Genomic DNA, 15,054 nt, shown 5'->3' with positions numbered 1-15,054 from the left:
CCTATATACCTGCGAATATCGTCATAAAAAACCAATTAACTACATGAATTTGTAATCCCTAATGTATTATACATATACAGGGTGTTCAGTAAGTCAGGAAACGGGTTTCTATTGTTCTCATTGTTTGTAACAATGAGAACAATAGAAACCCGTTTCCTGACTTACTGAACACCCTGTATATGTATAATACATTAGGGATTACAAATTCATGTAGTTAATTGGTTTTTTATGACGATATTCGCAGGTATATAGGTGAGTTTGTAAATACACTAACTGTTAATACAGAAATTATATCTATTGATAGTCATAATTGACTGTAAACACTTCGTGACTGTGACAGCGATCTCATAAAAAACTAAAAAGTGAAAAATAAATATAGTTTAAAAACGTGTTAAATTTAGTTTTTTAAACTGTATTTTTTCATTATGATTTAAATATTTTAAATTGTGTTAATATACAAGTGTTAAGTAAGTTAAATTTAAGTTTATCATTGTATTACTATCAAATTATAATTGTATAGATTTAATATCGGCTAATGTTCATGATTGTTTTCGATTATAAAGCATAGTCAACAAGAAAATCGTCAATTTAGCATTAAAAATTTACTTTGTAATCCAAAAGCTCCTACTACAAAGATTGTGATATATTCATGTTATTATTTTTGATATAATTGTAGTATGTCAAACCTGCAGGTAATAGATTATTAGATAATTAATTAATCATGTAATATGTTAATTTGATTTCATAAATAATTTGTTGTCTATTGTTTTGTATAGTTAAGTTTTTATTATTTCATTTATTTACAAAAAGCAAATTTATTCTGGTCAGCATTTGTATTTAAATAAATATTTCTATTTGTTAAGCTAAATAGTCTGCATTTGTGTTAATGATAATTTATTTATTTATTTTGGCAATTTTACATTAATCAAAAACTATTTATTAATTATTGGTTGCCCTTCTATAAGATATATGGCAAGGTTTGATTTACCCTTTATTTTTGGTATGGTTTTTGAAACAGTTTAAGCGGCGCAATCATGTCTATTCATTAATTATTAATATTCACGTATGATTTATTATTATATTATTATTTAATAAAATTATGTAAACAATTTATTATGAGACAGTTCTTATCATTTTTTATCAAGTTTTTCTATAATCGTTATATTTGAAAAAAGTTAAGTACAGTCATGATCTAGCGTAAAGGAATAAAAGTATTGTTTTTGGCCTTTATTCGTAGTATTGAAAATAACTGAAATACAATAAAATTATTGTTGTAAAAGGCTTGAAGTGTATTTGAGAATTATTAAATATAAAAATTTTAGAGTCTTATCAAAAATTAATAAGGACATTTTTCTTTTTTTAATCATATATAGTTTATCATAAACTATTCTATTACTCGCAAATAAACATAATATTGTAAAACCAATTTCCTATTTCTTTTAATTACATATAATTTTTGATTTATCAGCTAATAATAAATTTTTAGAACCATCCCTCTTATAACTCAAGGAAACAAACTATAATTTTTAAAAAAGGAACTTATATATTTAATTAGCTTATAAAATAGAAAATAATCTAATTAAGAAAATGACTGGTCAATAATAACTTTTGGACCAGTACTTTCGATGTTATTCTAATTTTTTACTTAGGAAGGATGAAGAGTACAACATGATAATAATTAATGATATTAATATCAGCACAGATTCCTTCACCATCAGTCTAAACTTAAAATTTTTTTTAAATTCTTAATTATTGATCAAAGTTGACATCCCTATACGTTATAAGGAATATTCTAAAAAGTGTTTATTAGCTGATAAATCAGGATTTATATATAGCTAAAAAAAGTCAAAGTTGTTTTTCCAATATTGTATTTATTATGTGAGTAATGGACTAGTTTATGATAAACTGATTATCTAATGATCAAATGAATGATGCAAATATCCCATTACTACGCCAAATATTTCAAATTATTATACACATAATTTACTATTTTTACGAAAATTGAATGATTTTTAAGACCCCGCGGTACTTAGGTTAATGATTGAATTTTCATAAAATATATGTTTAAACAAAGGTAATTGATTTAAAAATTACGTCTGAAAATTTTATTTTAATCCGAATATTATTAAAATAATCGAAGCAGTCTATTTATCCGTCAANTATTAAAATAATCAAAGCAGTCTATTTATCCGTCAAAAATTAAATGAACAATCCAGTTATTGGCTTTTCAGATGCCAATAACTCATTAATGATAAGTCAATATGTAACATTGAACAAACCTTTAATTTTATTTTAGTTTGAGTGAAATAGATATTCTGTTGCTACTCAAAGAATTTATTAAGAAATAATCTAATTTAACCAAAATTGTGTGATTTTGGGTTTAAAAACTGTTAAAATTAGATTTTGGATAATTTTTATATTAAGTAGGTAGCTAAAAAACTATAATTTACCGTGTTATTTTTCTCATATAATTGAATACTCTTAATCCTACTGGACTGATATGCTCAACAATATGTCAAAAGATCATAAAATGTATCTATTTGAAATTGTTGCATTATAAAAATGAGAAATGTCTTCAAAATTTACAGTTGTTACAAAACAGTTATTTTTAGATTTTACTTTATATTGAAATAATTGTTTGAAAATTGGACTATTACGAAATTTTTATTGATAATACGATAGATATATGCAATTAACTTAGATATAGTGGATGTTAAAAAATTAACAATAATTTTTTTTTTTCAATATTTTATAATATTTGAAAAACTTAAACTTCTCTTATACTCTATTAAATTAAATTAAATTTAATGTATTTGAAGATGCAAAGAGAAATCTCAATTTCTAGGATCTATTGGATATTAAAGCCAAAAATTACTATATTTCTGTTAAAATTGCATAATTAATTTTTTTGTAAGCAACAGATTATCTAATCTACATCATTCAAAGCTAAATAAAAATTAGGATTATATTATCTATTGTACGATTAAAAAAAGTAAAACGTTCCGATTGCTTGTCTTTTATGAGTATAAAACATTACTCATTGATAAATCAGCCTATAATTTCGACAATCATGTAATTTTTGGGATTAACTATTTGAAATAGGGTCCATTAAAAATATGATTTTAAGTGCTAATATTTAAGACAGGTATTTTGTTTCATCATATTTTTTCGAAAATATATTCATTAATTAATTTAGAAAATTTAATTTAAAATCATTGAATTCAAATTAAAAATTTTCGGAAAATATAGCCAATTTTGAAATATTTTTGATAGTAACGTAATACTTATATTATTCTAATTGTTTCAAATTGAAGCTAGTTTAATTTAATTTATAATTAATAAAGATAAAAGTTTGACTTATCTTCCTTGAATAATTAACCTCTTAAGTCAAAAACTATGTAATTTTTGATAGATATGTTAAATTTTTTATTAATATGTTACAAATACATAATGAAATGTTTTACTACAGTGATTTTAATCACTGTAAGATATTAATAATTACTAATCTAAACAATTTTTTCTATGCATAAAAACTAAATTGTTATAAATTTTTCTTGTGATAACTCATTGGGCCCATTAAAATTTAAATGGTATAATAAAATTATCTACTATGCGCTCATTTGTAATAATTCATAATAGGAACAATACAATTTAATTCCTTATAGATTACATTTAATGCTAATGAGTTCACTTGTTTCAAGTGTAATATTCTTAAATTACCATCATAAGAAATTTGACCTTTTTCTGCGACATATTTTTTAAAATTTTCTATATTAGTAGTTTTAATATGCAAACGTTTTGCCAATTTAGCTATACGATTTGTATCATCACTATCCATGTAGGACTTTGAATTTGTCAAATACCTAAAACATTGAAGATCAACATCTTTTTTTTTACGTGTAGACGTCAATACTTCCTCTTTTTGTATATGACTACTCTTTAATATAAATAGACTCAAAAATTTGTTGAGTCCTGTTTCGTCGTCTGTAATTATTAAAAAGTTATTGAATTACACGTACGTAGATAAATATAATTATTTATAATATAATATAATAATAAGTTTGTATAGACCTTATACTGAGGATTTCTTTCCCAAAATGTTTAAAATTGATTTGCACCATAATAAAAAAATTAGGAATAAAAAATTTATATATACCTTTTCAAAAAATGTTTACCACTCTGTGCTTATATTTTTGAAAAATTACAATTCTTTGCATTAACTTAACTAAATTTGTTAAAAGTAAATGGGATTTTTTCTGTTTAACTTTACCTTAGTTTATTAAAAAAAATAGACAAATTAACATTAATTATTAAATCGTTGACTTTATAAATAATTGTCTTAATTTTAAATTCAAAAAATCTTTGATTTTAGACATCTAGTTTGAAGGGACAAAGGAACAAAATTTAACAAATTCTAATATAATAAAATTGAAAAATTAAAAAAATGCTATCTCTTTAGTACGTTTGAAGTGTGGCACGCAGTGTACTGAAATAAAAGTTAGTTTATCTTAATTTATATCGATCTTCGATATAAAACAAAAAAAACATTTAATATTTTCTTTCTCTGTGTTTTAAAGATTATTAAATTTAGCCAAATTTGGGAATACAAAGGGAGCAAATTTTTATATATTTGTTTTAATATTTTTGATTTAAAATTTATTAATAGTTTTTACATTCTAAGGAATTTTGAAATCGGTATTTAAAAAAATATTATTTTTTAATTGTTGAAAATATTTAAAACATTTCATAATTAATGTATTTAAGGTTGGGTTTTGTTTGCGGAAAAGTTATTTAGATAAAAATGTTAAAAACTTACAAATTGATGATTATAGCAAATTTGTTTCCTCCCTCCTCAAAAAAATAATTTAAGACTGCCACTGGTTCATGAAAAAATCTATTAATTAAATTTGTAATATTACCATTTTTAGAGTCAAGAATTTTCATCATAATATCATATTCCTCATCAGTATTTTCCTGACTAAAACATGCAAAAATTGATTTCAAATCGTCAATAGTTAATTTTTTCGTATCATTAGAAGTCGCTCCATTATAAATAGAAGTCAGCAAATCAATTTGCTCATCTGTCATATCATTCTAAAAAATCACTCTGCTTTATTATAAAATTTAAATAAAATAGATAAAATATTAATGAAATTAATATTTTGATATATTTGTAACGTTGAAGTTATACATATTGTATAATCGACCTCATAGTTATTTTTTCGGTTCGGTGTAATTATGAAAATGGTTCTTTTGTGAAATAAAGGTGGATTGTATAAGAGTTGACGATGATACTCACTATAGCACAAATTTATGTTATTGCAAAATCTAAGTTGATGTATTAAACATGACAACAAATAGATAATATTATATATAACGGGGAGTATTTAAAATTAATTTCACAATGGCATAAAGATAAATAAAAAAAATTATTTTTTTCTGGATCTGTTTGTAAAAATTGTAAAAATTTTTTTTTTTTATAACTTTTATTAATACAAACTATGAAAAAAACCAAATTTTCCTCGTTGAATTTGATAATATTATGTTAAAAGGGTGAAATTTTCGTTTAGATTTTATTCTCTTATAAAGTTTTGGCTACGAGTTCAAATACCAAAATTATTAAATTTAATATATGAAACATCAAGTTCGTTGTGTATAACAATAGCTATATTTTTAGCAATTAAACAATGAAATTGAATATGTGCACTATTATCTAATCTATTTTAAAATACTTTATGTATCTCCTTTATATAAAATGTAACATTATGTATATATATAATGTGAAATTCAATGTTAATCTAATCTAATTCTAATTTTTTTCAATTTTTGAGGGTAATTTCTTCGACTAGATACGATTTGTGATGTTGACGTATCGTTGAAAGAAATCGGTTCGGTGAGAGCTGAGAAAAATTAGTAAGAGACACAAAAAAAAACACATCATAGTAAAGTTAATACCTTCTCAGCTTCGCATCGAAGCTAAAAAAATCAGGTTTTTGGAACATTATACAATATTGAAGAGAAAAAAATTTTATATGGTAATCAGTTTACTTAGCAGTACTTCAATAAATTATAGGAATTATGTATAATAATGTATTATATTTTTATCATAACCCTCATGAAACTTTTGTCTTGTTTAAAATTTCTGGCAGTTCTCATTTTAAGTTGAGGGTGCTTAATATCCCTGGGACCCTAGTATAGGCGTCAATTCTGATACGAAAAGTGTTCTGTAGAATTGTTCTTCTTTTAATTCTTATTTTTATAATCAAAACTATTAGGAATAGTTTAAGGTGCAGTTAAGACAATTCTATAACTAAATTAATTTTGAAAAACTAATGAATAGTTTATGTAGTAAACTTGTTCAATCTTTTCTGTGTAAAAATAAATGCTGCCCATAAATTTCTTATAATAATAAATACGAGCTAAATTTAGCCTTGGAAAGTAATTATTATATATTTTATTAAATGTTGCACTATAATATTACCTTTAAAAGCGTAGATCGTATTTCTGGTATACTTTGCTCTTCCTGTAAAATTTTAAAAAATAACTATTTTTAATATATACTCACTTTACTAATATATCATTAGTTATAGAAATCTATTGTTTAATTAATTTATACATCTAAAAATTTTATAATTGGGAGATATTTGTTGGTAAATATTAAATCAATTATTCTGCATATCAATACCTTTAAAAGTGTCGGTAGTAATCTTGGTGTAAAATTCTCTTCCTGTAAAATTTTTCAAAATTAATTTGTTTAATATATACTCACTATATTAATATATCAGTAATTATAGTATATTGTATATTCTATGAAGTATTATCCTATAAAAATATCAATAATAACGAATTCTTGAGCTTTTTGATTATCATTCATCACAAACTATTTGTTAGAATATTTTTATTTTTATTGTTAATAAGGTTTAGACATATATTTTATCTATTGCAAATATTTATATAAATAAACAATAATGCTATTTTTTTAAATTAAAACTATATTAAAAATATTAAACCCAAAAAGCCACACAAAAAAAATGTAATTTTTGATGCTAGAGGTTTTATTATATTCAAGTAATATATTACCTCTGTAGACCATGATCTCATGTCGGTTTCGTCACTTAAATTGACCTAAACATAAAATAATTTGAAATAATAAAATAATACGAACAAAATAGTACTTATTATTTAATTTATTGTAAAAAATTATTCAGATTATGAAGTTGAAAACATAATAGCATTATAGCAATGTTACCTTATTAATACATTCTATCAACTTTTCTTCATTACTAATATTATCCTAGAAAAATACAAATAATAATAAAACCTCTGAGCTTTATGCTTATCATTGATCATTTACTATTTTTTAGGTTTTTTTTTATTGTCAATGAGGTTTAGGCAGAAATTTTGTTTGTTGCAAATTTTAATATAAATAATCAATAATGCTACTTTATTGATATAATTATGTACAGCATAATGCAATTATGCAATTAGACGATTTTTTCAAAGAGGAGGCGTTAAAGATTTTAGCTTCGATGCGAAGCTATTAAGGTATTTTTTTATTGTGTCTGTTATTACCTTTATCCCTTTCTTGATNATGTACAGCATAATGCAATTATGCAATTAGACGATTTTTTCAAAGAGGAGGCGTTAAAGATTTTAGCTTCGATGCGAAGCTATAAAGGTATTTTTTTATTGTGTCTGTTATTACCTTTATCCCTTTCTTGATAATTTTTTTTAGCTATACGTCGAATGATCACATTTAGTATCTAGTGAAAATTATTGCCTTTGTTTGGGCATAATCTTTTATTACTAAATGGTATTGAAATAAATAAAGAACCCAGCGCAGGGAGATCGCGGTACAGTGGTGACGTGGCATAGTTGGATCAAGTATAGATGATATCTGACAGTGATTAAAATCACTATAAAAAAAAACGCTTCGATGCAAATCTTTAGATAGTGTTTAATTAAAAAAAATTGGTGGATTATTCCAAGGGCTACATGATCAGCTAGTTCCTTATTTTATATAAATTTATTGTGAAAAAGTTGTCATTTTAAATCCCCCCCTGTGAGCAAGTAAAGGGTCACATATAAAAAAAAATAGACCAAATGAAAGGTAAAGACATCATCCATCTATATAAAAAAAATTATATTGATATGTTCATTTTTAAAAAAGTTATGGCACTTTTTAGTAAAAAAATTGAAAAAATTGGCAAGTCAAATGAAGACAAGTCCAGAGGTCAAATTTTTTTATTCCATAATGAAGTACATTAAANATATCTGACAGTGATTAAAATCACTATAAAAAAAAACGCTTCGATGCAAATCTTTAGATAGTGTTTAATTAAAAAAAATTGGTGGATTATTCCAAGGGCTACATGATCAGCTAGTTCCTTATTTTATATAAATTTATTGTGAAAAAGTTGTCATTTTAAATCCCCCCCTGTGAGCAAGTAAAGGGTCACATATAAAAAAAAATAGACCAAATGAAAGGTAAAGACATCATCCATCTATATAAAAAAAATTATATTGATATGTTCATTTTTAAAAAAGTTATGGCAGTTTTTAGTAAAAAAATTGAAAAAATTGACGATTTTTAAATTTGTAATGGGGGAGGTTTCTCCCATTTACAGGGAACGAGGGAAATTTTTTCTATTTTTGAGGGTAATGTCTTCGATTAGATACGATTTGTGATCTTTTGACGTATCGTTGAATCCGTTCGGTGAGAGCTAAGAATAAGTGGTAACAGACATACACAAAAAAAAAAAACACATAGTTAAATCAATACCTGCTCAGCTTTGCATCGAAGCTAAAAAAAGGACGCTAAGTACGAAATTTATTGTACGTTTAATTTACATTCGTGAGCTGTGCGCAGTACAAAGGTATACTTTCATTAATAAAAAATGGACGACCGTATGGCTGCCGATAAAAATAAGATTACAGGACACTTATTATATAACCCCAAACAGCCCTCAAAAATTGAAAAAATGTTCTCCTACAATAAATAAAAAGTGACTTAGCTAACTTCTTCCATATAGATAAGTAAAAATCAGTCATAATATTTCAAAATTTTTGATAACTTGTTACTATATAAATAATATTAAAAAAAATAATTTTGGATTTTACTTGAATTAAACATTGGAATTTTACAATTATAGTCAATTTTTATAACACGCACCATTTAACTTCTTTTTATTGGTTTCGATTCGAAACTAAAAAGATTTTGTAATGCTGTGCGTTCTTTTATACCTGTCCATAATAATTCTCAGCTCTAACTAGACTAATTTCAATGTTCAATACGACAAAATAAACCTGATTTTAATCTAGTTTAACTTAGAGTCACCAAATATTGAAAAAAACCCTTAATTTTATACACTTCGAAAAATATTTCAAAATTACGCTACTTTAAAAAATTACAAAATCACTGTTTTAAATTAAATATTTCCACAAATGATAGGAGTATAAAATTCGTTTTTATACTAAATTATGCAGTAAAAGCTAGTTACTAAAAGAAATTATTTTTTAAACATCAAAGACGAAAATATATTTTGCTAATTCAAATAAGCCAAATACATTAAATTATCAAAACTATTGATATTATCCTCAAATTGATATTAAGATATTATCCTCTATAATTGATAAAAAATCTCCTTTCTCAAATAAAAAGTTGCTTAACCAGCTTTCTCCATGCAGACAATTAAAATCATTAATTTCTAATCTTTTTAAAGTTTTTATTGTCGAATTAAGTTTGATATGATAAGTTTCCACTACAAAATTAAATCATTTTTTTTGTAACTTATTAATTTTTTACTCTATTTGTGTGTGTTTCGACAAGTTTATAAATTTCTAAATTTTTTGGATACATTTTGTTGTATAAATCATAAGTCTAAAAAAAAAATGATTTTCTGTTTTATCTGAGTTTAATAAAAGAATTTTACAATTATAATCAAATTTTATTATACGTTCAATTAAGTAGATTTTTTTTAACAACTTTTTGATTGGTTTTTTATTTAATGTATATCAATAAAATTAATGAAGTTCTAAATACCTAAATTGTAGAATCTTTTTAAACATCAAAAGTTACTTAGAAATAATTACTATGTTTTTATATTTAAATGATCTATTACGATAAAAATGTAAAATATTGAGCTTTTCTGATAAATTTACTATAAATAGTAAATTTATAATTTCCTAACTGCATAATAATCTGAACAATATTATTTTTTTAACTTTCATAAAATTTTCTATTTGATGATTTAAATTTCAAATTTCAAAAGTTATGGTAACAAATTCTACTTTTTTTTATTATAAACCATCAAAAAATCAACTTTAAAAGACCAAAAAAAAGTGGTTAAAAATGATATTTGCAATGATTATTTTTAACATATTAAAAATCAGTTTTATTTAAAAACAATTTTTTTTTTGTTTTTAATTTACTTTTAATTGTAATAAATAATTTCAAAAGAAATATAAATAATTTCTAAGTAACACTTGGTGTCTAAATGAATAATACAATTAAAATATCCAGAACTATTTTCCTGTATTTTATAATAATATGAAAACAATATTTTTTTTGTTTTGAATGATTTTTATGTAAATATTCGTTTTTTCACTAATTAGTATTAATCTCAAAAAATAGATAAAAAAAATCTAATTGCAGTTTTAAAATCAGTGCAAACATTTGTTAAGTAAAAGTATAATTTGGTTACTGATTAGAATTCCTTGTAGCCAGTTTAGATTAAATTATTTCCGAAAAGTTTTACATCAAGCGCTTCAATTTTTTTAGATGTTTGCCATAGAAGAAACGAAATAAAACTATGTACAATTCTCCGTAAAATTTACAATATAAATCTATTGAATATCAATTTCATATTAAGATTAATTGCTATAATTATAAATATAAATTACTAGTATTTATTCATATATTATACTTATAAATGAATGAGTTACTAATCAATATATAATCAAGAAAATAGAAGTTAATGTTGCTTTTTGAATAATCTACCAATTCTTTAAAATTAAATATAATCTACAGATTTGAATCGAAGTTTTTTTTATGATAGTGATTATAATCACTGTCAGATTATATCTATACTAGACCCAACTATGCTATGTCCCCACTGTGCGACGACCGCACTGTTCTGGGGGTTTTTTTTTTGTGTCTGTTAAAACTGTTCGAATCCGCCTGTGGCGATTAATATTTTGCATTTTTTTTAGTTAGTAAAAAATGTTCAAATCATTTGATTTTTATCTCATTTAGATTCAGTAACTTCAATAAATATCAAAGATTCCATCACAGTAGTCTCCCCTCGTGAGAAGAAGTTTTTTATTCATGGTTATATTATTTTACTATGTGGTTTTTTTTGTGTCTGTTAAAACTTTTTCTCAGCTCTTACTGGACCGATTTTTCTCAACGATACGTCAAAAGATAACAAATCTTATATAGTTGAAGAAATTACTCTCAAAAATTACAAATTTTGCCCTTATTTTCAGTAAATAATAAAACCCCCCAAAAAATTACAATTTTTAAAATAGGTAAATTTCAAAATTTATTTCATTTTTTTTTCTACAAATTGCAATAATTCATTTAAAAATGAACAAAACAAAATACTTCTTTTTTATATTGATATTTTAGATATTTTCTTTATATTTGTCATAAATTCTTTGAAATTTGACTCTTTACTAGCCCTCAGAGGGAATTCAAAATAGCAACTTCTGTACAAAAATTAAACTTTTTCAACTTAAGTTTTGAAAATGGTCCGTAAATACACTGAGCTTTAAGTATATGTTATAATAAAGCTTATGTTATGTACTAAAAGTTAAAATAAAAAAAATTCTCCCGACAACTTATCTTTTATGTGCTAATGGTTTTCGTAGTTAAAATATATGCTATTTTTGTGTTAAAATTCTTGGTATTGTATTTTAATTTATTTTAAAATACCTTATAAGGGGGTACACTGATTTTCATGAATATTGTGTAAATCTAATTGACATAGAATATAAAAATAAACTAATTTCAATTTTTTTTTCTTTTAAGTTGAAAAAATTAATTTTGACATTCGAATCAGCTTAAATTGCCAATTTTATCAAAAAATATATGCGACGAACGTTTGTCGATTCAGTATAAATCATTGTCTGTGACAATGATTTTTTTCAATTTTTTTGAGTTAAAATTTTGCTTTTATATAATCCACCAATTTCTTAAAATTAAACACTATCTACAGATTTGCATCGAATTGTTTCTTATGGTAGTGATTTTAATCACTGTCAGATATCATCTATAATAATCCCATCTATGCCACGTTTATACTATGCTTATATCGTTTTATTATATTTAAGTAATACATTACCTTTGTAGACGGTGACATCATATTAGTTTCGTCACGTGAATTGATCTAAAAATAAATGACTTTGTAATATTAAAAAATTCTTCATTTTCTTGAACTAAATTGTATTTAGTGTTTATTTTATTGTAAAAAGTTTTTTAGTGTTATGAAATAATCTAACGTCTGGAATGTGACATTGCACATTCAATTCATGGCCAAAATGATTTGTTTGTTCAAATTATAGTGAGTATATTGACATTAATAACTTTTGTATCTAAATTAATAATTTTATCATATCATTGCTCAAAAGCTGTAAAGTCTACCATAGAGTATCAACCAAGTAGAAAAACACCTAGGCGCAGACCAAGGAAGCGATGGTTCGACGGGGTAAGTTAGAATTTAAGAACGCTGAACGTAGAAGATTGGAAGGATATTATCCCGGATAGGAAAAGATGAAAGGCTTTGGTGGCGGCGGCAAATTTTTTTGGAGAGTCATAAAGCCAAAAAGATGAAAGAATAATATTATTATATCTTAATGGTAACTGTGTAACAATAAATAATTAATGATGTTATTCATTAAGGGTAAGTAGTACAATTCCCAATAATTTATAGACATTTTGAGGAAATTATTTTTTTATATTTTTATGAAATGTATTGAAGATCTTATATAGCGATTTAATGTAAATTACCTTTTATAGTATATAAAACAAAAAATCATAGTTATGAATTATTTTACCTCCGTAGATTTTGATGAAGATTCTGCTTTTACATTTTTGACACGTTTTTTTTTTCCGGCCAAAGATGACGTAATACATATAAATATACATATCAATAATAAAAAATTATAACAATGCATTTTTCAAAATGTACTTATTAGAACGTATAAAATATTAAATTATACTAACGAAGTAAAAATATAATGTGTGCAAATAAAATATGTTTTCAGATCAATATCGCTTTTATGGAAAGATTCTTATTTGTTGATATTTAAAAATATATGTGGCACTTGTACATTGTAAATTTATCTTTACTTCATATTTGAATTAGTTAACTATAATAATAATAATAAGTTATTTATAAAAATAGTTTTATACTACCATAGAATTTATTTATTCACTTTAATTTATTATTCATAAATTGATTATATTAAATTATTTAATTTGTTACTAAGTTCTGAAAATATAAATGATTTTTATTATTAAAATTATGTTTGTAGAAAGATGTCCTTCAATTGTAGTTAATTTTATAATTAAAAATTTCTTAATTCTCCCGTATTGCCTCAATTATAAATTTATATTATTTTTCTCCCATTGAAAAACTTGTATTGGATAACTAAAAATTTTTTAAACTGGCTTATGATTAGTATATAGTAATGCTATATAAAAAAAACACAGTTTAACTATTCTTTTATTCCTGACAAAGTTATTTCATTTTAACTCGCCAAATTGTAATAAAATAAATACTTGTTTTATCATAACTTTAAAGTTATACATTAATAAATTGAATTAAGAACGTTTTAATAGTTTGTACATTGAGAAAACGAGTTTTCCCATTTTACACTGTTCTTATTTAGCTTTGTTTCTAACTGACTTTATAATGAAACTTTATTATCATTAACCTGAAATTAATAAGAACACTGAATAACTCTATTAAAATTTTATTAATTATTAAGCGTATTAAATTATTTTAAGTATAATTCCTTTAGAGACAGTAAGTCGATTAGGTCTGATTGGATGTGTTCAAGTTGATCTGCACATTTTACAGTACATACAAGGACATTCGAGCACGACATTGCAATAATAGCAGAGAATGAAAAAGAACTAAAAATGATTTTTAGAACATTAGAAGATTAACATAGAAAAAGATTTTCGTGAAAAACACAAAGAAGACAAAAGTATTACCATGTAGTAGAGACAATAACATAATAACAAGAATAAAATTAAAGGGCGATGTAACTGTAGAACAAGTAGAAGATTTCACATATTTGGGTTGCATTGTAGGTTCAGATAGGATATAAAAAAGTAAATTATAAAGAAAAACGTACATCTGGTGTATCATTTTAAATGGATGCGAAACATGGACTATTGCAAAAGAAGAAATCAGAAGAATAGAGGCATTCAAAATTTAGTGCTACATAAGGATTGAAAATATAAGTTAGACTGATAGAATTACTAATGAAGAAGTTTTAGAAAGGATATCTGAGAGGTAATTAATATGGAAAAGTATACCGAAAGGGCTAAATGAATTAATAGGTCTATTTTGAAACACGAAAGGGTTACTATTACTAATTTTAGAAGGAATGTAATATTATATTATTACTTATAATATTAAAATATTATATTATGTTATCTTTTGTACATGTATTTCATATATTATGAATTCACAAAATCACCAAAACAGGGTTCCCTTATTTAAAACTTAAAATAATCAATAAATTAGGCAATTAAATCTGATTATCGTACAGATTCAAAGTCACGCCCATGTGTGGGTTTTCAATTAAGTCCAGCCAATCACATTTAACTATTAATTAAGATCTACAGTTTCTAAGATCACACTAGGGATCGCTATACGACCCTCGTCTACTATAAAAACCCATTTTTTCCTATTAAAATCAGTTCTTTCGGCGATTTTAAATTACACAAAATCTGCGACACTCTACTCAAGATTCTTACTCTCTAGGACTTAGTCGATTTTTTAATTTATTTGGACTTGGAATATTTTTCAATTTTTAAAA

General features: G+C 23.9%; 1 protein-coding gene across 1 annotated transcript in view; it reads right to left on the bottom strand.

The window, feature by feature from the left end:
* The window catches only part of LOC126896442 (uncharacterized), a 14,784-nt gene extending 1,519 nt beyond the window's left edge, over window positions 1–13,265 (bottom strand). Inside the window, exons 1-8 of the mRNA XM_050669232.1 lie at window positions 13,057–13,265; window positions 12,345–12,389; window positions 7,250–7,294; window positions 7,081–7,125; window positions 6,686–6,727; window positions 6,482–6,523; window positions 4,920–5,094; window positions 3,721–3,984 (exon numbers count right to left, since the gene is read on the bottom strand). Coding sequence (XP_050525189.1) covers window positions 3,721–3,984; window positions 4,920–5,094; window positions 6,482–6,523; window positions 6,686–6,727; window positions 7,081–7,125; window positions 7,250–7,294; window positions 12,345–12,389; window positions 13,057–13,176 — 778 coding nt within the window. The 5' untranslated portion in view covers window positions 13,177–13,265. The remainder of the gene's footprint in view (window positions 1–3,720; window positions 3,985–4,919; window positions 5,095–6,481; window positions 6,524–6,685; window positions 6,728–7,080; window positions 7,126–7,249; window positions 7,295–12,344; window positions 12,390–13,056) is intronic.
* Between the last annotated feature and the right edge of the window lie 1,789 nt (window positions 13,266–15,054).

Source organism: Daktulosphaira vitifoliae, unplaced genomic scaffold (genome assembly GCF_025091365.1).
Source record: "Daktulosphaira vitifoliae isolate Bord-2020 unplaced genomic scaffold, ASM2509136v1 Scaffold_1, whole genome shotgun sequence".
Taxonomy (NCBI): Eukaryota; Metazoa; Arthropoda; class Insecta; order Hemiptera; family Phylloxeridae; genus Daktulosphaira; species Daktulosphaira vitifoliae.
The sequence above is the reverse complement of the archived record's forward strand: the minus strand, read 5'-3'. Positions and strand labels throughout refer to the sequence as shown.